At 38.9% G+C, this 22,909-nt stretch overlaps 1 protein-coding gene across 3 annotated transcripts in view; it reads right to left on the bottom strand.

Annotated features, from left to right (window-relative positions):
- RGS6 (regulator of G protein signaling 6) overlaps positions 1-22,909 on the bottom strand; it is a 773,101-nt gene that overhangs the window by 75,392 nt on the left and 674,800 nt on the right. For all 3 annotated transcript variants that reach the window (XM_007472890.3, XM_056810707.1, XM_007472889.3), the window contains exons 14-15: positions 21,064-21,189; positions 257-443 (exon numbers count right to left, since the gene is read on the bottom strand). In XM_007472890.3, coding sequence (XP_007472952.1) covers positions 257-443; positions 21,064-21,189 — 313 coding nt within the window. The remainder of the gene's footprint in view (positions 1-256; positions 444-21,063; positions 21,190-22,909) is intronic.

A 22,909-nucleotide genomic window follows, 5' to 3' on the forward strand; every position in this document is an offset into this window, starting at 1 on the left:
TCTTCCTGACTCCAAAAGCTCTGTCATGATGCATGATGCTGCTTCTAAGTTCAGTGATCTTCTTGGGATAATACAAACCCCAGAATGTCATTCTATGTTTTTTTTCTGAATAGGTCCTGGCCATCACCTTGCAAAAAGGGAAATCTGAGCTACTCACTAATTACCTAAATTACCTTGGTCCCTTGTTAAAGAGTTAGCCTGGAGAGGTAGACAGATGAACACCTGGCATTGGAATCAGTCAGGAAAATGAGCAAACCTGTGCATCCTCGTATGTGTAGCGCCCTGGATCTTTGACATTTTGACTTGTTTTCTCATAGCTGTGAGAATCCAGGTTGATTGCACTTTGCGCCCCAGGAGCCAGAAATTCTTGCCAAATTTCTTCCACCCGAGTTGCCACATCCTGTAAAGGTTGTTTTTTGAGATCTTGGACAGCCAACCAAAACCTTGAATTGGGAGAACAAAGACACCATTAATTCCATGAGGCAGACACAAACTCATAAACCTTGCTTTTCTATGGAATCAGGTTCTAGGGTTGACAGACTGTAGCATTAATTCTCCATACAATCCTGCCTGGTCACCTGTTCTAATGTCATCTTGTGTAGTCCATTTGCGATGGGATTGATGATATTACAAAAATTGCATTTGCTGCTTGGAAGAGCTGGGCATAGGTGTTCAAAATCTGATTCACGGGAATGCTTTGCTTACAGAAGGGCCACTGGTATTTTTCTAATTTGTGACTAAATATGTGATGCAAGGATGCCAGAATATTCTAAATGATGACTACGAGATTGTAAAGGAAAACAACTGTGAAAGATTTTGATCACTTATGATCAGTGCAATGACCAATTAGAAGTCTGGAAGACTGGTCATGCTTCTCATCTTTTAGCAGAGAGATGATATTCCAGGGGTGCTGAGTGAAACATACATTTTTCAGACAAAATCAAAATATGAATCTGTTTAAGTGACTATTTTTCTGTAACGAGAGATTTACTTTTTTCTTTTGGAGGTAAGGAGAAATGAAAGGAGAATGGGGAAATAAAAAAAGATGATACCAAAAAAAGGAAGAAAAAGAACACTGGTGAATCCTTAAAAAATAAACAGAAGCAAGTAGAAGAAAATTTAAAAGGAGACACAGGCAAGCAGTCAGAACTTTCATGTTAAAATTGAAACGTCTCTTTCTCCTTTCCCCAATGACAAATCCAAGCTGTATCTATATAGTGTAGAGGTTCATAGCTTCATTTGCAGTCCTTCTTTTTGTTCTTTATATAAAGATATGGCCATGCATGTTTCAGCTCAGTGTAACAAAACGTATATTTTTACTTAAATAGCAAAAAATAAGTAGTAGAATAAATTACAGGAGAAATACAGGAAGGAAGATTTATATAAACTGATGCAGATTGAATAAAGCAGAACCAAGGGGATAATATAAACAATGATTATAGTTATATCAATTTAAAAATCACTAAAAGCTGAACTCCAAGGAAACACATATCACTCTTCTCAGTAAAAAAGTGGGAACCATGGATCCAGAATGCTGCTAATGCTATCAGATGAGGTTGCTTATGATGGTTGATTTGGTTTAACTTGGTTTTCTTTGCCATGAAGTAAGTGTTCAGTACATGCACATGTGTGTATAAATACTTGGGGAAAATGACAATAGTGTAAACATTCAAAGTCTTCAATAAAACTTAAAAAATAAACTGATGAGGATAACAAAGGAGGACCAGAGAGAATTTTAGAGTTGAAGGAACATTAGAATCCATCCTTTTTTTTTTTTTTGCAGAGAAGGGAAATAAAACAGAAATGGAGTGGATTGACAAAGCTTCTTTTTAGAGGAAAATGGGCCAAACAGGTGTAGCACTGTCTTAGACACGACAAGGCTACACAGGAATCAATGCTGAAGGTGCCTGTGGGGAGCTAGAAGCAATAGGGAAAGAGCAGCACTCTGATTAAGTACTCTGTGGGGGAAGGCAAAGAGAAAAATCTCCCTCTCACTTTCCTCTTTCTCTCCCATTAGCCCTACAAAACCAATACAGTTGTTAAGGGAACTGGGCACCAGCAACCAAAGCTGAAATCTTGACAGCAACATCTTGTCTCCAGGGATGGCACCAAAGCAGATACAGTCAGGAACAAAAATGTTTTGTTGATGAGGATGGATGATAATGATAACCACAGCCACTCTCACATATATAGCACATTTACAAAGGGCTGTTAGGTATCGCAGTAGACCAAGGCAGCTGGTGGAATCAGGAAGACCAGAGTTTAAATTTGGCCTCAGATATCTGCTAGCTGTGTGGCCCTGGGAAAGTCACTTAATTTCTCTCTCTGCCTGAATTCCCTCATATGTAGAATGGAATGATAAATACATCCACCTCTCAAAGTATGTAAAGCACTTGGAAAACCTTTGAGTACTCTATAAACTTAACAATTCTTATTATTTTTTTAAGAGTTTTCCTTACAAGAACCCTATCACAGATGGACTGGTGTATTATTATCTCTATTTTATAGATGAGAAGGGCAGCTAGGTGGTGCAGTAGATAGAGCCCCCAACCTGGAATCAGGAAGACTCATCTTCCTGAGTTCAAATCTGGCTGCAGACATGTCCTGGCTGTCCTAGCTGTGAGACTTTCAGCAAGTCACTTAACTTTATTTGCTTGAGTTTCTTTATCTGCCAAATGATCTGGCAAAGGAAATGGCAAACCACTCAGTATCTTTACCAAGAAAACCCCAAATGAGTTCATGAAGACCAGACACTACTGAACAAAAAATAGGTGAGACAATTGATTGAGAGGGGTTATGAGCTCCATCACATGACTAGTTGGCAGCCAAATTAGAGACTTGAACCTACATCACAGGGTTTTAGGATTGATATCCGGAGGGGATTTCAGGAATCATCAAATTTAATTCCCTCCGGAAAACTGACACCCAGAGAGGTGAGGGGACCAGTCCGAGATCATGTGAGTAATAAGCAGGAAAACTGATATTTAAAGTTAGATCTTTTGACCACATCTATTGTTCTTTCATATTGGGGCTACGTTGGCTACAGCTTCCGGAACTGTGAAGGATTGGGGAGGGAGCTGAATCTTAACATCAGTGAAAGATGAGAATGTGGAGGAGAGTTGTGATCCATCCCTTACAAAAATGAGTCCGGACAGCGCTGAGATGGACCCAATAGCTAGCTACAACAACGACAATTGCTATCGTCCTTATCATCATCGTTCTTATCATCATTCACATTTATCTAGTACGGTAGTGTTTACAAAGGACTTTTCTTACAACTACCTTATGAAGTGAATGAGTACCATATCCCAGCATCAGTGACCAATTTGAATGCTAAAAAGGTGTACTACGATCTTCACTCTAAATGAAACGTTTCCGTTTTCTCTAAATATTAACTAGATTTTCATTTCACAGATTTTTCAAGTCATCTGCACATCACGAAGGTGACGCCCTGTGGCCATCTGGAGGAACTACAATCTCGTTTAAGACGAGATGCTAGCTGAGGAGTCGGCGGAAGAAAACTTAAGAGGACGATCTACAAATTTGTAGTCTTCCTTCTCTTCCCTTCTTTCTTCTTATCTCACTCCAACAAAGAAGAGGGAAATGGAGATGTGAGATGCAGAGGCTTCAAAGAAAACTCTGGACAAGACCTTACTCTAGACAGCAAAGTTGATTTAACAGGAAGAGCTATTATGTAGTATTTAAACGTAATGACCCAACTTCGATGTAGGGTTAGGAAACAGAGACCTACCATTGATGGGCTCTGGTAAAAACGAAAATAAATGAATAAATAAAAATTAAAAAAATTGGAGCACCAGTTCTGATCTCAGACCTGGGTTTCAATCCCTACTCTGCTACTTGGACAAGTCATGGAAGTTCTTTGGATTCTGGGTTCTTCGTCTATAAAATGATCTCTAATTTGATCTCCAAGCTTTTTTCCCCCCCAGCCCTCTATCCTAGACCTGATCTAATTTGCTAAACCACTATTCTAGTGCTTTCTGTTTTCGCCTCTCTAAATCAGAGCGATACCGATACCACTGGTTGGTAGAAGCAGTATGGTTAGCATGTTTCTGGAAACAAATCTAGCTGTGGGGCTGAGTTTTAGGAAATATATCTACAATTCAATTATACAAAGAAGTGGAATGGTGGTGCACTTGACAACCTAACCTGATATTAAATCGCTTTAAAAACCACAGAGACATCTTGATGTTTGCAAATATGGTGCATGACTTCAATTAGGTTCCATCTTATCTAGGAGTCCTAGACATTTCTCATTGTGAATTGTATCTGATTTCATTTTAGGCTTATAGCCAGCATTCCTTTTCCTGCCTTCCAATACCACCTCAAATTTTGTATTCTTTTCCTGTCATTGTTCCTAGGTATACTTGTTCTTCTGGGATTAGGGATTTACAGAACATGTAGTCAGCTCCCAAAGGACACAAGATGGGAGAGTCAGACAGTGAAACTGCAGAATTGTTAGGTAAATGAATTGCCAAACTACTGAGGCTGATTTCCCCAATTCAGTCGTGTGGTTCCATAAAATTCATAAGTCAACCCCATGTATTCTTTTTCTCTCTGCTTTTAAGATCAGCTGTGATGCTGAAGAGGGAAAGGGGACCACAGATGAAACTAGAACCCTAAATAAAGAAGAGAAATGGTTCCAATCTCCTAATTTTATACCTAACAAAACTGAGGTTTAAGGAAATTTAATGCTTTGCTCACATAGGTAGTAAGTGGCAGGGCCAGGATTTGAACTACATCTCTTGGTGTTAATTCTAGTTTTGTTTTGTTTTTCCATCTGACTCTACTGATACAAATTGATATTGGGTAGTGGTATCACTTGTGGGAATAATTGTGGGTTTTTTTTTTTAAAGAATGATGGGATACATAGAAGGAGGTATGTTGATGTCTTGGAAATTACTATTCAAGAAACAAGTTAATAGAGACTTAGTTAAGATGGTTGTTGAAAGCTGAAGAGGAGCCTAGATTTTTTATATAACCTTCAGAAAAGATCAACAAAAGGCACCAGGTCTAAGAGTGATTAAGAAATCCAAAGAGAAATAAAAGTAAGCACTGTCAGCCCTCTGCAGACTGCATAAAAGGTGAGCCAGAAGCCTTCAGGCATTAGGAGAGGGAACCTGTCAGGGATGCCAACATGAGCTCAGGTAAATCACTCAGAAGCATGTCAAAACTCTTATTGGGATACTCCAGGAGAGACTGGAACCTGCTATTACTCTGAATACAGCTACACCAGGAGAGGTGGAGCCTAATAAAGGGGACATTGGAAATTTAGTTCAGGGTAAATCAGGTCCTGACAACCCATTCAAGTATATAGGACAGGGAAGAGAGGAACTCTGGCATAAAAGTCCTGAGCCAGGAACTAATGCTGGAGATATGACTGAACAGAAGACACTGAAGACAGTGAAAAAATATCATGGGTCAAAAAGTACTGAAGAGGAAAAACCAGAAGAGAATAATTCTACAATAACTATGAATCTCAAAAGGGAAAAAAATGATGATCAAAAGTACCACAAAAAAGAAGAAAGGGATTTTAAAAAATAAGAATTCTGTAGGAAAAAGAGAATAAATAGAATAGAAAATATCAGACTCATTGAAAATTAAGATGGAGCTAACAACTCAAAGATTCCAGGAGATTAAAAAAATTGGGAAAATATATTTTTAAATAGGAGGGAAAGAAATGACTGCAGTCATAAACAGGTAACATGGAAAAATGGACCAAAGAAACACAATTTAAGAATCAATCAGAGTCCCTGAAAACATGACCAAACAATAAAACCTATATGGCATATTTCAAAAACTTTAAATGAAAACTGCCCACATGTATTGGAATCATGGGGCAAAGTAAAACAGAAAGAACCCACAAGTTACCACCTGAAAGATACCTCAAAGTGGAATCTTACAAGAATATCATAACTAAAATACAAAACTTTCCTATAAAGGGAAAAATATTACAAATAACCAGAAAGAAGACTTTATGTACCAAGGAACTACATTCAGGGTCACACAAAACTTGTCAGTAAATACTTTAAAAGGAGAAATTCTTGCATTATGATACTGAAGATGGCAAAAAATAAAGGTTTACAACAGACAATATAATTTTACAGAGGAAAAATGATCTTTCATAGAATGAGGATTTCCAAGTATTCCTAACAAAAAGACTGAAACTCAATAGAAAATTCAAAATGCAAACACACGAGTCAAGAGAAACCTAGAAAGGTAATCAGATTGAGCAAGTGGAAATAGCTAAACAATGAGGAAATGATTATATTATAATAGAAAGTAATATGCCTTTAGAATCTTAAAATCTTCAAGGGTCTTAGAGGGAGGTACAAAATTAAAAAATATATAGACCTGGGTATGGTTTTCTTCTATTTTAATGGTTTTGAAAGAGGAAAGAAAAGGGAGAGAAAAAAAAAGAATATGCTAGGGAAGAAGCAAGGAAGAAGGAAGAAAGATGATCATAACTGAAGTATACAAGAAATATGTACAAACATGAAACAAGGTGTTGGGTAGTGAGCACCATATGAATCTCATTCTTATCAGTGACAGAAAGGCATGCATATATATACATACATACACACACATGAGGTTACTATAAAAATAATTTAAACTTAAAAGAGAAATAGGCAAAAACAGAGAAGAAAGGATTGGTTGTAAAAGGGAGGATAGAACCAAGGAAGCAAATAAAAATTCAATGTTACAGGTGAATGATAAAGGAGGAATAAAAAATAATGAAGAATGATGAGGTGAAAGGAGGATAAACAGTAGAACAGAAGTTGAATATATTAATTATGAAACAGTTCTGTTTATTACAGTTCTCTTTAAATATCCTGTTTCTAAAAAAGGATATGAGAAGAAATGGTATATGAGAGATGAATATGATCAAAATGAACTCACCTATAAAGTGGAGGGAGTGGATGGGATCTGGAAACTGATTCCAACACTAACTTGTTTGCAAAAATGAACTAAAAAAAAATTAGAATAAAGTGGCAGCAAATAGGTGGTTCAGGGGCTAGAAAGCCAGGCCTGGACATAGGAAGCCCTGGGTTCAAATGTGACCTCAGATACTTTCAAGCTATGTGACTCTGGGCAATTCACTTAACACGAATTTGCCTAGTCCTTATTGTTCATCTGCCTTGGAATCTTGATATCAATTCTAAGGCAGAGAGTAAAGGTTTAAAAAAACAAACAAATGATCAGAATGAAGGACTGGAGTAGTGTTATACTTCAAGTAAGTTAAAAGAAAAAAAGCAGAGGTAGCTATCAGGATCTCAGACAAGATAACAGTAAAATTAATCATGATAAAAAGAAACTGTGTTATACCTAAAGGCATGTAGTACACATATACTGAATGACATAGTAAATATTTAAAGAAAAATTAATCAAATTAGAGGATAAAATAGAAAATAAAACTTAATAGTTGGGGACTCCATTACATTCTCTCTTATTTTTGTGAAATAATTTAATAAGTTTAAACAAAAAGGAAGCAAAAGACTTGAGTAGAATTTTTTTTTTTAAAGTAGATTTGACAGGTTCTGGCAATTGCTGAACGTGAATTTTTCAGCTATACATGGTACCTTAACAAAAACTGGCCCTGTGATGGCATATAAAAATCTTGTAAACAAATGCAGAAAAGCAGAAAGATTAAACATATCTTTTACTGACCACAATTGCAATACAATTACAACCAGTAAAGGGCATCTGAAGAAAAAATTCAAACTTAAATGAGGTCTAAATGCTGTAAGCCTAAATACTCTTCAGTCAAAGAATAAATCAAAGAAGCATAGATGAACTCCCAAAGGGTGGGGGTGAACCCAGAACCAAATGAATTAATAAGTACATTTAATCAAGCATTCAAAGAATAATTAATTCCAGCATTACAAAACTGCTTGCCAAAGTAGAAAAGTAATGAATTCTAGCAAATTCTTTTAATCAATCAAATATAGTCTTTATGCCTAAACTAGTAAGAAACAAAAAAGAGAAAAATATAGAATAATATTCCTAATGAATATTAACAAAATACTAAACTATTAGTAAAGAAGCTACAGAAAAAATATTTAAAAGATCATACACTCTGGTGAGGTTGTAGTGCAGTAGGAATTAAAAATTGGTTTAATTTTAAGAAAAGTATAAACACAATAGACTTATAACAATAAAAATTACATGTTTACAGTAGATACAGAAAAAAAGTTTTTAAAAAGTATAATACTAGGGGGCAGTTAGGTGGCTCAGTGGTTTGAGAGCCAGACTAGATACAAAAGGTCCTAGGTTCAAATCTGACTTCAGACAATTCCTAGCTGTGTGACCCTGGGTAAGTCACTTAACCCCCATTGCCTAGCCCTTACCACTCTTCCTTAGAACCAATACACAGTATTGATTCTAAGGGAAGGGAAGGGTTTAAAAAAAGGTACAATATGAATTTATGTTAAAACCCTTAAACTCATAGGAAATAAACCAACCTTTCTTTAATATCACCAATAGCATCTTTTTAAAACCCAAGAGTTAAGGTAAAATGATCCACTCATCCATGAAAGCAATATACCTTGAAAGTCATTAAACTGTGCATATTCTTTGATCTAGTGGCATCATTACTATAACATTTATAACAGTAGGTTATGTTGTAGCCCAAACCTAGAAACTAAGGCAGTGCCCATCAAAGGGGAAAATGGGTGAACAAATTATGTTTTATGAAAGTAACAAAAATTCATAACAAATCATCATAAGAAATGAAGAAAAGGGAAATATCAGAGAATCTTGGGAAGACATAGATACCGATATATAGAGAAATGAGAAGAACCAGAAGTACATTTATATTGTAAAAGAAAAAATAGCAGAAAATTTTAAGAACTCTTTATAATGCAGTGACCAACCATGACTACAGAATACCCATGATGAACCATGCTCTTCTCTTCTTGGCAGAGAAGTGATAGACCAGAAATGAAGAAGGAGACAAATAATTTTTGATGTGGCCAATTTGTGGATTGGTTGTACTTAGCTATTTTTATTCCTTTTTTTAATCAAAGGAAAACTTTTTATTTTCTGAGAGGGAAGACTCGGAAAAAGAAGGAATTTAGTTATAATGAAACCCCCAACCCACAAAAAAGAAATTAGAACAACACTGAAACATTTTTAAAAATTCACAGAGGGGGACATCTAAAAACTGGACAGTTTTGGAACAAATGTGTTGAATTTTTGTTATATATACATACAAGTACATGTGTGTACATATATAATATATTATACATTAATAAATATGTACTTTATATAAATATACTAAAACAAGCTAACAAGCTATAGAAAATAGAGGTTCCTAATTTCACTTGTAATCCTCATTTTCTGTTCTTTGAATCTGAATGTGTTTAGGTTAATATTTTTCAAGTTAAGAATAACAAAAAATTTAAAGTAAAGCCCTATTTTTTTAAACTTTTGAAATTTTGAATTTTGAAAATTTTGAAAAAAAATTATTTAATTGATTAATTTAGAGTATTTTTCCAGGATTACAAAAATCATGTTCTTTTCCTCCCCTTCCCCCAACCACCTCCCATAGCCGATGCACAATGAGTCAGTGAGGATATTATTGGGGTTATAAGCCCTAAATGACCACCCTAGTGCAAATATCAATAATATGGAAATAGGTCTTGACTAAAGTAAAAAACCTATTAAACAAGAAAAGAAAAGAAAAAAAAGCTGATAACATTTCTCAAAAAGGCCAGAATGGGTCTTGGAGATTAGACCTCAAAAAGGTTACATCACTGCCTTCTTTTGAGTTGCAAAATGCAAGAGCAGTCTGGCATTTCATTTCTTCTAAAGGTCTTTCCAAAAGTTCAAATCTGGGTTCAAATCTGAACTCAGACACTTCCTAGCTATGTGACCCTGGATAAGTAACTTAGCCTCCATTGCCTAGCCCTTATTGCTCTATTGCCTTGGAACCAATACACAATATTGATTGTAAGAAAGAAGGTAAGGGTTAAAAAAAATAAGACAAAAATTGGTCCCTCATTTCTAGGTGATTACATTCCACTGAGAGATGTATAAGTACACAGATGTTGTTCAGTAGTTTAAATTGTGTCTGATTCTTCATGACCCCATTGGAGGACTTTGTGGCAAAAATATTGGAGTGGTTTGCCATTCCCTTCTCCAGCTCTTTTCTTTACAAATGAGGAAAGTGAGGCAAACATATTTAAGTGATTTGTCCAAGCTTGAATCTCAGGTGAGATTTGAGCTCAAGAAGATGAGCCTTCCTGACTCTACACCTCATGTTCTCTCCACTGAACCTAGCTGCCCCCAAGGCACACAGATAAGTAATATCAAATGTTAATGTATAGGGAATGCAAGAGAAAGAGACACAAAGAACTGCAGGTCCAGGAAAGGCTTCCTGGGGGGGGGGGATAGCACCCCAGTTATATTCTAAAGGAATCTAGGGCTACTTGAAGTAGAGTTGAGGAAGGAGTTCATTTCAGACACATGAGACCATTTGATTACAGGCACAGGGGAAGAAAAAAAAAACATATTATTTCTAAGGAACTGGCTAGCAAGTCAGTTTGATTAGAATGGAGAGTCCACCAAAGGGAGGACTGATTGTTCTGTGAGAGATGGAGGGCTTTAAAGATGGGGCTGAAGATTTTGTATTTTTCCTAGGGGCAATAGAGCCACTGAAGATCTGGGGTTGGGGAGAGGAGAGCAACATGGTCAGATTTGTGTTTTAGGAATATCAGTTTGGATAAGATGGATGGAAAAAGAAGAAGCTTGAAGCAGAGACCTTGAATTAATTACAACTGTTGGGAGAGGGGCTGTGTGAGGACAGAGAAGGGAAGGAAGAAATGTTGGACAGAAAATTATAGGGGAAATAATATGACTTGAAAACTAACAGAATATGGGGGTGAGGGAGAGTGTGAGGGTTCAAATATGGGAAGGAAGACTGAGTCTGTGCCGAGAGGCTAGAGGACAACTTCCTTTGGGCCACTGCAGTCAACATCATTAATGCAGACCTTCTTCCCAAAGCCTGCTGGGGCTATGTAATTTCTCACACAAATGGGGGACATCTGGACCATTTCCTATCCTCATTACAGTCCCAAGAAGGCATTCATCTTGTGCAATTTTCTGTCCCTTGTGCCCTGGAAAAGCTACCGGGTCTCTTCTGGGAAGACCTTTAGAAGAAGCGGAAGGCCAGACTGCTCCTGACCTTTGCCTGTCTCCCGTTGTTAGAGACTGCCCCAAATGCTCTCTGTTGTCTGGGAGATTCTGTATGATGTGCTGCATAACCCAAGGGAATCAAGGTCCATTTTTTGGTCTAACCATGAATTTTAAAATAATCTCTTTAAAAAACAATGAAATTCAGAATGTTGAGAATCTGCTGGAGCCCAGAGTGATAATGATGGGGGGAGGATGGGGGGGCTGGATCACAAAGGGAGAATTGGCCGTGGCCGCCTGGGTCCCTTTCCCCTGGCATTTCTGTGCAGAGCTCTGCACTCAGCACATATCATGGGCGCTCTCCTGTCAGCTGCCTGCCTTCCCCTGAGATGACCTGCCGCATCTGGGCTTTGGCCACATTGACAAAGCTGTCAAAATGGCATCTGGCCATGACTTCAAACGAGCCTTGGCTCGATTTGAAATTCAGGGCAGGAGCTGGGCTTTTGTCGTGCTATCCTCAAGCCCCACCGTCCCAAGCTGGGACCCTCAGACCCCTGAATCTCCAAACCCTTCACTCTCCAGCAAACGTTCCCACCGAAAGGACAACAAAGCTACTCTCCCGGTGCTTGATGGGGTAGGGGAGGCACAGCCCTGCTTTCCTTCACATTCAGCTCTTATCAAAGGACTGCAGGTATCTTCCTCTCTCTAGAATGCCAGCAGGGAATCGGCGGTATTAGAAAAGCTTCCCGCCCAGCACTAAGCCTCTTCTGCTTAATGCAGAAGGCTTGGAACGACTGGTGAGCCACAAAGACGCATCAGTATCATGGAGAACCACCTGGCCTTCCCTTCTCCGAGACATTGCCAATGAACAGCCCATCAGGCAGTGTGCTGGCACTTTGCAGAGCCCTAATGAGCTCCCTGGATTCAAAATTCAGGACTCCAAACAAATCGTTCTGGGGAGAAGGCAGCGAAAGGAGCCAGGGAGGAAGGTTGCTAAAGACAAATAGCATTAAGAGCAGCTGGGTAGCTCAGTGGATTGAGAGCCAGATCCTAGGTTCAAATCTAGCCTCATGTGACCCTGGGCAAGTCCCTTAACCCCCATTGCCTAGCCCTTACCGCTCTTCTGCCTTGGAATCAATTATTGATTCTAAGACAGAAGGAAAGGATTAAAAAAAAAAAGACAAATAGTATTAAATGAAAAAAGCAAATAACGAATAGCATTATCATTAGGTCAGGAATTTAAACAACTGTAGAAGCAGGATGAAGTCAGGTTCAGACGCAGCCTTTTATTTCTTCCCTCCCTGCCTGGATTCTAGCATTTTTAGTCCCTTGCCACAGGAGGTGGCTTTTTAAAGCTGGTTACAGCATTAGGAGCTCCCCATGGCGGCTGGTGCTTCTGCAACTGCTGCCAGGAAGGTCTTCTGGCACAATGGGTGAGCTCCCGCCTCACAGCATTTTTCCTAACTCGGCAGAGGAGTGTGTAAAATTGCTTCAGCAGCTTCCAAAGTACTCAGCTTAGTTCCCAAGTTAAGCAAACTCCTTACTAAGAAAAAGAGTTTCCATGCCCTCTGCTGGTCAAATCCGGACACAGGCAGAATGGACTGAAAGTGCAACATTGAACCATTTTCACGTCTCTGGAGCCTGTCATAGCAACACCAAGGACGAGATTCTTTGTTTCCTCATCTGTAAAATGGGGATGGTCACAGCACTTACTTCATAGGGCTGCCATGGGGACCAAATAAAAGCAGCTATATAAAGTGCTTTGCCAATCTTTAAGAGCTCTAGAAATGAGGATGTGAAAAGAGAACAATAATGATGAAGTAAATGGATGCTTAATTCCATTCACCTGGTCATGTTTCTGAGTTCCCTGCAACTTTCCTCCCATCTCTTTGAACAATTGGCCATGTTTGGGCTAGAGGCAAATTCCCCTGGGCTTAGGGTATACTCTGTGGTGTTGACAGTACTTTGGGGTGCCTGTGCTAGTTTGTTTCTCCTAGGGGGTAAACTTGGAGCTTCCCCTGTGTTCTCTTTTAATTGCTTCTTCTTTCAGCTGACACTGTATGGAACAGGGGTAATCAATCTGCAGGTTAGAAGAACAACTCCATTCTCTCAGGAGATGGAACAGCTCATAAAAAATGTAAGGGGTTCTCTTTGCTGCCTGTTTGGATGTTTTAACTCGTGCCCTGCCATCTTACAAATTGTGTTTAGCCAGAGAAAACCAGAATGAGAAGCACAGAGGACATTTTGGAGGGATGAGACAGAGGGAAGAGGGTGTGAAATCATTCAAGGCCTTCTACAGTCTTGCTCCAGCTTACCTTTGGGGCTTTACATTACACTACTCTCCTTCATGGGCTGGCCATAATGAGCTACAGCTGTTCCCTGATTTCTTTGTGCCATCTTCTGCTTCTCTGTAGTCCGCTCCATCCTTTCTCATCTCCTTCTGTCAAGATTCTTCTTTTCCTTTAAGAGTCCTCTTTGGTTGCTACTTCTTCTATGATCCCTCAATTTTTGACAGAGCTCTTTGTTTGGATCTCTCCTTTGCCCCATCAGTTAATAATCATTTATGATAATCAATCTAGTAATAGGAACATTTGTACATGCATACACACACACATACATTATCAGAGTGAGAACCCCCTCAGAGCAGGGAACCCATTATTTCTCAAGTTAATATCTGCATCACCTACTTGGTGCCCTGAACATAGTAGGCATTTAATAATTGTTGGCTTTTAAAATGTAATTAATTAATTGTTGGCACATTTTAATTCAATTGAAGAAAGGGAAAGTGACCTCTCTGTCATAAGAACACCAAGAGAAAGGAAAAAAGAAGTATAGATTTGGACATGAAAAAGACCCTATTCAACCCATTTTCCAGATGAGAAAAATGAAGTTCAGAGAAGTCCAATGACTTGCTCAAGAGAACAGAGTAAAAGCTAAGAGAGCCAGGATTTGAACTGAGGTGCTCAAATGTAGTGCATTTTTCCCCAGTGGAAGGAAGAAAGACCTAATTTCTGTTCATGTTTTAGATCATGGGAGGTTACTGTCCTGGTCTGTAAAAGGGAGACTCATTAATTTCAGAGGTGGTGGTATGTCTCAGAGAACCAAGCAGAAAATTACCTCTGAATTTTAAGGGAAGCTTCTATATGATCACCATCAAAGTAAGCGTTGTGTATCCTGGCATGAAGTCAGAGGGGCAATCACTGTCCTTAAGGAAGTAAAAATCTAATGACTTACACTGGCAAAGATAAAATGTTTTTGTTTATTTCCTATATTCCTTAGGGACAATAATACTCCCTTATAGGGTCCTTGAAAAGAAAAGGAGTAAGGTAATAATAATGACAATTCTGATATAAAAGTTCTTGTAGAATATAAGTTACTTTGAGGGCAGGGACTATTTTATTTCTGCCTTTGTATTACTAGTATTTAGCAGAGTGCATGGCATATAGTAAACATTTAATACATGTTGGTTTGTTGATTGATTGATAGTTACATGTACTAGATACATTGTTCAGTCATTCAAGTTGTGTTCAACTCTTTGTGACTCCATTTGGGATTTTCTTGGAAAAGACTGGAGTGGTTTGACATTTTCTACTCCAGCTCATTTTACAGATGAAGAAACTGAGGTAAATAGGGCAAAGTGACTTGCCTAGGATCTCAGAGGAGCTAGTAAGTGTCTGAGGTTGATTTTGAACTGAGGTCTTCCTAACTCCAGGATATCCACTGCAGTATAAGACTTGACAGATACAAATATTGTTCCTCAGTATAGCTCTGAGAGTTAGATAAATATAGATAAAGAGATAAAATATAATACATGCTTTATGTCATTTTGTGTAGATGAGGAAGATGAGGCTCAGAGAATCATCAAAAATGAATATCCCATAGTGAGAATTTGAACCCAGGCTTAAGGTTTAATGCCAACCTATTGTATGCATGCCAGAGTGTGCCAGGGGAGGCTGCTCCCTTTGATCTCGCTACTTGAGGACATTTTTCACATGACCCGTCCCTCTGTCTAGCTGAACAATGGAAGTGTTTCTTCCCTCCCCTGTCTGGTGTTAATCTGGGGGTGGGGGGGAGGGTATCATATATGGGGTGAGGCTTGCAGTTTGGGCATTCAGTATCTAAGATCTCTAAAAGGTTCACCATCACTGTGCTTCCTTCTCCCCCCCCAACTATATATTATGCCATGCTACTTCTCATTCTAGCTATGAATTCAAAATATACCATAAAAAGTCTCCAAGAGATTCTTATCTCAAATAAAAACAAGTTTAATTTACAATGGTGGGAACATTATATTCTTTGTGGGTCTCCATTCTGTGTGGCTCCTGAATATGGGTTGAAATTCAACTAATTGGCTATTATACTTGAAATTCTTGATGGCTTTACTAGAAAGGGGTATATTTCCAATGTTAGTTGAGCTGTATGTAGCAGATTTGGATGGCAGTATGTTTCATTTGTGACATGTTACCAGAAATAATAATGTGGTATATACTGACCTGAGGAAATTCTTTTCTTATAAAACAGATCTCACCATTCTTCCATTGAATAATCCCCAGTCAATGCTTGTTTTAGAGCCAGTCTTAGAAAAAGGTCACAGTAAAGATTTCCATTTCTATATCTAGAAAATATAAATCTATTTAATAATCACTTCAATATAACCTCTCTTATTGCATCATCCAGACCTTTGAAAGTCATTGGAATCATCCAGTATTTAGATGGAAAATACATTTATCTATAGCATTAAGGCTTCAAGTCCCAGCAAATTGGCAAAGATGACATAAGATAGAAAAGGATGGAGGGGCTGTGAGAAGATAGGCACAATAATTCATTATTGTCAGAGCTGTGAATTTGTCCTACATTTGTGGAAGTATATTAGAAGAGTAGCAAAACTTATACACATACCTTTGATCCAATAAAACACTGCTGGGGACTTAGCAACTTATCAAGCGGGTTATACAGAGGGAATACTTCCATGTAAACCAAAATATTTGTAGCACTATTTTTTGTGATAGCAAAAATCCTGGAATCTTTTGACTGAAGAGTACCTAAATTCATTGTAACATCTGAACAGGATGCAGTGTTCTCTTACTATAGCCATAAGAAATGATGGTTCTGAAGAATCCAGAGAAACTTAGCAAGAATTATAGGAACTGATAGTGAAATAAGAAGAACCTAAAGAATAATACACATGGTGGCACAATCCATAGTAATGTAAATGAAATAATACTGAAAGACATCAGAACTCTGATGAATGCTATGTGCCATCTTAATTGCAGAGGACTATGGATACAGAGAGGTGGTAAACTTGCAGTTGGGTAGTGAAGTGTATGTTAGCTTATGGCTATTACTTCTTGGTTACAGGGAAGGGATTAATGAGGGGGAGGCAATATTGGCAAACGTCAACAATATTTTTCAAAATCGGAATTTGCTTATGAAAAAGTATCCACATTTTCCAAAGAATTCCTACTCACTTGGCTAAACCAGGGTCTTAATACTGGCCTTTTGTATTGTGAAGAAGAAGAAGAAGAAGAAGAAGAAGAAGAAGAAGAAGAAGAAGAAGAAGAAGAAGAAGAAGAAGAAGAAGAACAACAACAACAACAACAACAACAACAACAACAACAACAACAACAACAACAACAACAACAACAACAACAACAAAAAGACTAGGTGAGCCAGGAAGCAGAGAACATGAAAATAAAAGAGGAAAAAAATCTGCATTGTTCCTGGCCACCAGAAGAGTCTCAGAGATGAGCGACTGTAAATCGAGCTTCTCCCCAGATAACCAATTTTCTGGAAGGTAGTGGGAATAGCGATGGAATTTGGGACCCCTGAGAGGATTCTAACAGCTCTTAAGGGAATTTCTCAACTCCAGCTGTTCCATTTTCTCTAACCTTGTTCCTGTCAGGGATCATTAGAAGACCCTTTCTAAGTCAGGGTTATCATTTTCTCTCTACACATATGCATGCTGAGCACACAGAAGTCCAGGCACATTCACAAGCCCCTCTGAACACACACATCCACACACAGTTTGGCTCAAGGTTAAATGGAGCCCTTCTTAGCATGGGAGATGGGGGCTGGCAGTGACACACAGAGGCAATGGCTTGATTTCCAGTTATGGTCCCCTTTGGATTCATTTGAGCAGGATGAGTGTCTGAACACCTGGCAGAGACAGACTCTTCTGCCCCTCACTGGGGTTTAAGCGCAAAGCATATTTCATGAAACTAATCTGAGCTAATATGTGGTTTCGGTTACACCCAGAGCTTTCCTGGGTAAAGAATAAAATTATGGTTCTCATTTAGAGTGCAAGGGCCCCAACTGGACCCAGGAGCAGCTGAGCCAGCAGACGCTCCCGTTTCTGTGCCCTTCACAATAACTTAATACTTTAGCCACCCCATAATAGTGCACAGAGGGATAGACGGTAACGGATGGGGCTGTTTATGGTGGTCCAGCCCAGTAAGGATGAGAAGCAGTAGGGCAGTGAAAACCCTACAGCAAGTTATCCTGGTGATCTGGAAGGAGAAGGGGGGACTCAAGGGACTGATTAAACGGACAGCAGCTGGATGGGGCCTGGGGCTGAAATGACCCTGAAGTAGCATTGCTACCCTCCCCCCACCCTCTTCAGGACTCAAGCAGACCCTGCTGTGGCTGACTGTAACGCTGGCTGCAGCCGCTCTGAACTCTGGGCCAGACAGTCTTTCCACTTCCAAAGCAAGCAAGGAAGAGACTCTGCCTGCTACTGTAATAGGGATTGGGGAGGGCTGGGAGCTTTCAGCTTCAGGTACTTAATTGGGAATTTTAGAGAACCATCAAAGATTTATTCAGCATAATGCTTCAGTATACTCAGAAATCAAATAGTCAATGTAACCTGGTTTACGATATGTATAAGTCTGTATATAAAGATATAACATTGATTTATGTTTATTTATATTAGCACAATAAATACTTCCTTCTAAGACATGCTGGCACTAGGGAGTTCCACCTCTCTGCTTTCTCTGTCCCATTTCCCTTGAACAGAATACCCATCCATCTCCTCCTTGCCTTGTCAAACCTCCACCCTGATACCCTCTCTCCACATTTGTGGCTCTCTCTCTTTGTTGCTGTTCAGTTGTTTTATTTGTGTCACACTTTTTGTGACCTCATTTGAGGTTTTCTTGGCAAAGATAATAGAATGGTTTGCCATTTCCTTCTCCACCTCATTTGGCAGATGAGGGAACTGAGGCAAATAGAGTTAGGTGACTTGTCCAGGGTCATATAGCTGGCAAATGTCTGAAGCTAGATTTGAATTGAGGAAGAAGAATCATCTTGATTTCTATCCCAGTATTCTATTTCACTTCCTCTGCCCTGGTTCTCTCTTAGGGAACCACCATTTTAGTAACTCTGTTTCCTCTCATTCTTGCTTTACCTCACACAGGTTGCCCTCTCTTTTTCCCTTGCCTGTCACATTGTCACCCTCAAAAATCTCTGCTCTTTATACCTTTCTCCAACCATCTTCTCTTAATAAGAGTTGGCTAACTTAAATTTGAAGAGAGAGAAAGTTACAAAGTATTTTGATCCCAGTGTCACGAAAGTACTGAGAGAAAGAAAAGAAGCATCTCCTCTCCCACACCCTTCTTCCCCAGTATCCCTCTATGTGTTGTCTTCTTTTAGAATGTAAGCTTCCTGAAGGTAGGGGTGATCTTCCTTGCTTATATTTATATTCCTAGTGCTTGGCACCAGGAGGATTCAATTGTGTACATCGATGCAAGAATTTTAAAAAATAATTTTGATCCAACTTACTGTAATTTCTCCTAATTATGGAAATTCATTTTTTGCATAACTAAATTCAAGTAGATATAATTTTGCTTTGAAATCAACATTTCTAGAGTGTGAAAAGGCACTGTGTTAATTGATGCAGCTTGGTCCTTTGAAATATTCATTTTTATAATTGTTTTTTAAAATATTTATTTTCCCTAACTGCATGTAAAAACATTTAACATTTATTTTAAAAAGTTTTGACTTCCAAATTTTCTTTCTCCCTCCCTTCTTTACCTTCCTCTTCCTTGAGATGGTAAGCAATCTGATTATATATATGTATATATATATTATGAATTGAATTATGAATTACTTTTAAATTCAATAAATGCTCTATCATCTGTATATGAATCTTTCTAATTTCATATATTCAACTCCTGGATCCCAAACCACCTCTTCCATGAAGCCTCCCCCTCCTATGGTGCTTTTCCCCCTTTCATAAACTTCTGTAACACTTGCAGTAGAGGAGGAGGCAGGCACATACTGAACAGAGAGATGGATTTAGAAATGGGAAGGGAAAAAAGGCTCTTTTCTTATAGTCTTGTCTAATCCTTTGTAACCTCATTTGGGGTTTTCTTGGCAAAGATATTGGAGTGGTTTGCCATTTCCTTCTTCAGTTCATTTGACATATGGGGAAATGGAGACAAACAGGGTTAAGTGATTTGTCCAAGGTCAAACAGCTAGTAAGTGCCTGAGACCGAATTAGAAATCGGGAAGATGAGTGTTCCTGACTTCAGGTCCAGCACTCTATCCACATCAGCATCTAGAGTAATGAAGATGTGGGTTCAGATCAAGGACACATGTGATACCCAGTGGAATTGTGCGTCAGCTAAGGGAGGGGTGGAGGGAGGTGAGGGAGGAAAAGAAAATGATTTTTGTATTCAATGAATAATGTTTGAACTTGACCAAATAAAATAATGATTAAAATAAAATAAAATAAAATAAAATAAAATAAAATAAAGAAGGGAAAACAGGTCTCAAATGGATGGGCTCTTTCTCAGCTTTAAGGAGATCCACCTTTCTCTTCTACCTCCCAGGCTGGAAGAAGACAGGTCCTGTCATTTGGCTCCCAGAGTTCTGATTTCCCCTCAGAACCCTCAGCTTTCTCCTTGATCCTCCTCTACTCTCTCTTCAGCTGATCTCTCTATGAGACTGGTTTCTCTTCTAAATGTAGGATCTCTCTTCCCTTACTTTTCACCTGTCTAGAGTAAGGCTGATGGTCGGGGTGGAGCTCACATGCTACATGAGGGTTGCAGTTTGGGCACTTAGTCTCTAAGAGGTTTACCATTGCTGTCCTAGGTGATCAAGGTGATACTTGTGAAGTTGTTGATGATTCAGATCATCTCCCCAATTCTGAAGCAATTAATTAAACTTTGCATTTAAAAATTAGGGATGGATCAGTTAGGTAGCTTAGTGAATTGAAAGCCAGGCCTGACATAGGAGGTCCTGGGTTCAAATCTGGACTCACACACTTCCTAGCTGTATAATCCTGGGCAGTTCATTTAACTCCAATTGCATAGCCCTTACTCTTCTTTTGCCTTGGAACCAATACTTAGAATTTATCATAAGATAGAAAGTGAGGATTTAAAAACATACAAATAAATAAATAGGGATACTGAAATGTGAACATTATTAATTTTTTAAATTTTCAGTTCCAAATTCTTTCTCTCCTTCCACTCCTCTTTCTTCTTCACCCACTGAGAAGGCAAGAAATAAGATAATGAGTATATATATATATATATATATATATATATATATATATATTGCATAACATTTCCACAGCCATGTTGTGGGGGAAAATAGCACTGCTAGGTGTGATGTGAGATACAGAGGACATAATCCCTGGCTTCCAACAGTTCATAAAGCAGTAAAATATAGTATGCTGTCTGGGAGGAGGTAATTAAAATAAACTTAAATGATTATAACAATCAATTGCTTATGAAAAACATAATATAATCTGTTTGAACATATTTAGGGTTTAAAAAGAAGAGAGAAGGAGAAATAAAGAATAGAGAAAAGGAGGAGGAGGAGGAGAGAGAGAGAGGGTGTGGGGTGGGAGAAAGCCTGAAAATCTATTCACTCACATATACTATGCATATAGTCCAAAACATATATAAGACTTGCCTGAGGTTTTCTGAACTGAATTCCGACTCCAGGAAACGAAGGAACTGGTCTCGCCCCACTTGGTCCTTTAGTACCTCATCAATGGAGAAACCCCATCTCTTTACACGATGTTGGCTGGGCTCTTTGCTTTGGAGAATAAAGGATTTATTTGGTTGTTTGTCTTTTTAGAAAGAAAGATAAATGGGAGGAAAAAGCATGTGTTATATTTGGGTCCACATTCCAAATGGGCTGGACATCCAATCCAATTGTGCCCTCTCTGCATATATGTTTTGCAGTTTCCACCGTCCTGGTCTTTTCTTCTCCCTCTATGCAATTTTACTAAGTGATCCCATCACTTCCCATAGCTTCAATCACCATCTATATGCTGATGATTTTCAAATCTACTTATCGAATCCTAACTTTTATGTTGCCCTCCAGTATCACATCTCCAAATGAGACTGGCTATCTCAAACTGGATGGCCAATAGACACCTTAAATGCAACATGTCCAAAACAGAACTCACCAATTCCCCCCAATAGTCCCGATGTCCAAACTTCCCTATTGCTGTCAAAGCCACCACACAATTCCCAGTCCCCTCGGCTTGTGAGCTATGTGTCTCTCTGTCAGTCCTCTCAATATCCAATCTGTTGCCAAAGCTGCCGGCTTTACCTCTGTCATACATCTCACACACACCCCTTGCTCTCCTAGGATACAGCCATCACTGACTTCGGCTTTCTCATCACTCCAACTGGTACTATTACACTAGTTTGCTGGTTGATCTGTCTGCCACAAGTCTCTCCCCACTTTAGTCCCATCCTCCACTCACCTGTCAAATTGAATTACCTAAAGCCCAGATTTGATTCGTTCCTTCTCAATAAACTTCAATGGCTCCCTATCACCTCCAGGATCAAATACAAAATCTTTTGGCATTCAAAGACTTTCAGGACCTTTTCAGTCTTCTTATACCTTATAACATCAGTCTTCTCAAGTACTTTTCGATTCAGTGACACTGGCTTCCCTGGTGTTTTTTGAATAAAATACTCATTTCTGACTGCTGCTATTTTTTGCTAGATGTCTCCATAACAGGAATGCTTTCCTTTCTTATCTCTACCTCCTGGCTTCCCTGGCTTTCTTCATGTTTCAGCTAAAATTTTGTATTTTCCAGGAAGCCTTTCCAGATGCTGTTTAATTCTAGAACCTTATCTCTGTTGATTTCCAATTTATCTTGTCTATATCTTGCCTGAAGATAGTTGTTTACATGATTAGACTGGGAGCTCTTTGTTGGTAGGGACCTTCCTTTGCCATTCTTTTGCTTGGAACTTGTTGTTCAGTCCTGTACAACTCTTTGAGGAGTTTTCCTGGCAAAGATTGGAATGGTTTGCCATTTCCTTCTCCAGTATGTTCCCATTTTATAATGAGGAACCAAGGGAAATAGTGGATAAGCAACTCTTCCAGGGTCACAAAGCTAGAAAGTGTCTGAATCTGGATTTGAACTCAGATCTTCTTGATGTTTTATACACTGTACCATCTAGCTGCCTGTGTGGGACATAAGTGCTTAATAAACATTGATTAGACTGACTGGCTCACCTAGAACATAAGCTCTGAGGGAGGACCATAACTGTTGCTTGGTTGCAGGCCCCTGAATTTAGGGGGTACCAACTCTCCCTGTAGCCTTTTAGCAGTTTAGAAACAGTAGAATTTAGCACCTCCTTAGCAGGAAGAGTTAAAATGGGAAGCTACTGGAGCTTACTTTCTCCTACATCTTACCCCTGGTGAAGTCTTCCCAAGCCCCATCCTCCCTCCCCTACACTAACCCACTCATCCCACTTCCTGCTGCTTGCCCTGGGCTCAGTTTAGCCTTCTTGCC

Source organism: Monodelphis domestica, chromosome 1, assembly GCF_027887165.1.
Source record: "Monodelphis domestica isolate mMonDom1 chromosome 1, mMonDom1.pri, whole genome shotgun sequence".
Lineage (NCBI taxonomy): Eukaryota > Metazoa > Chordata > Mammalia > Didelphimorphia > Didelphidae > Monodelphis > Monodelphis domestica.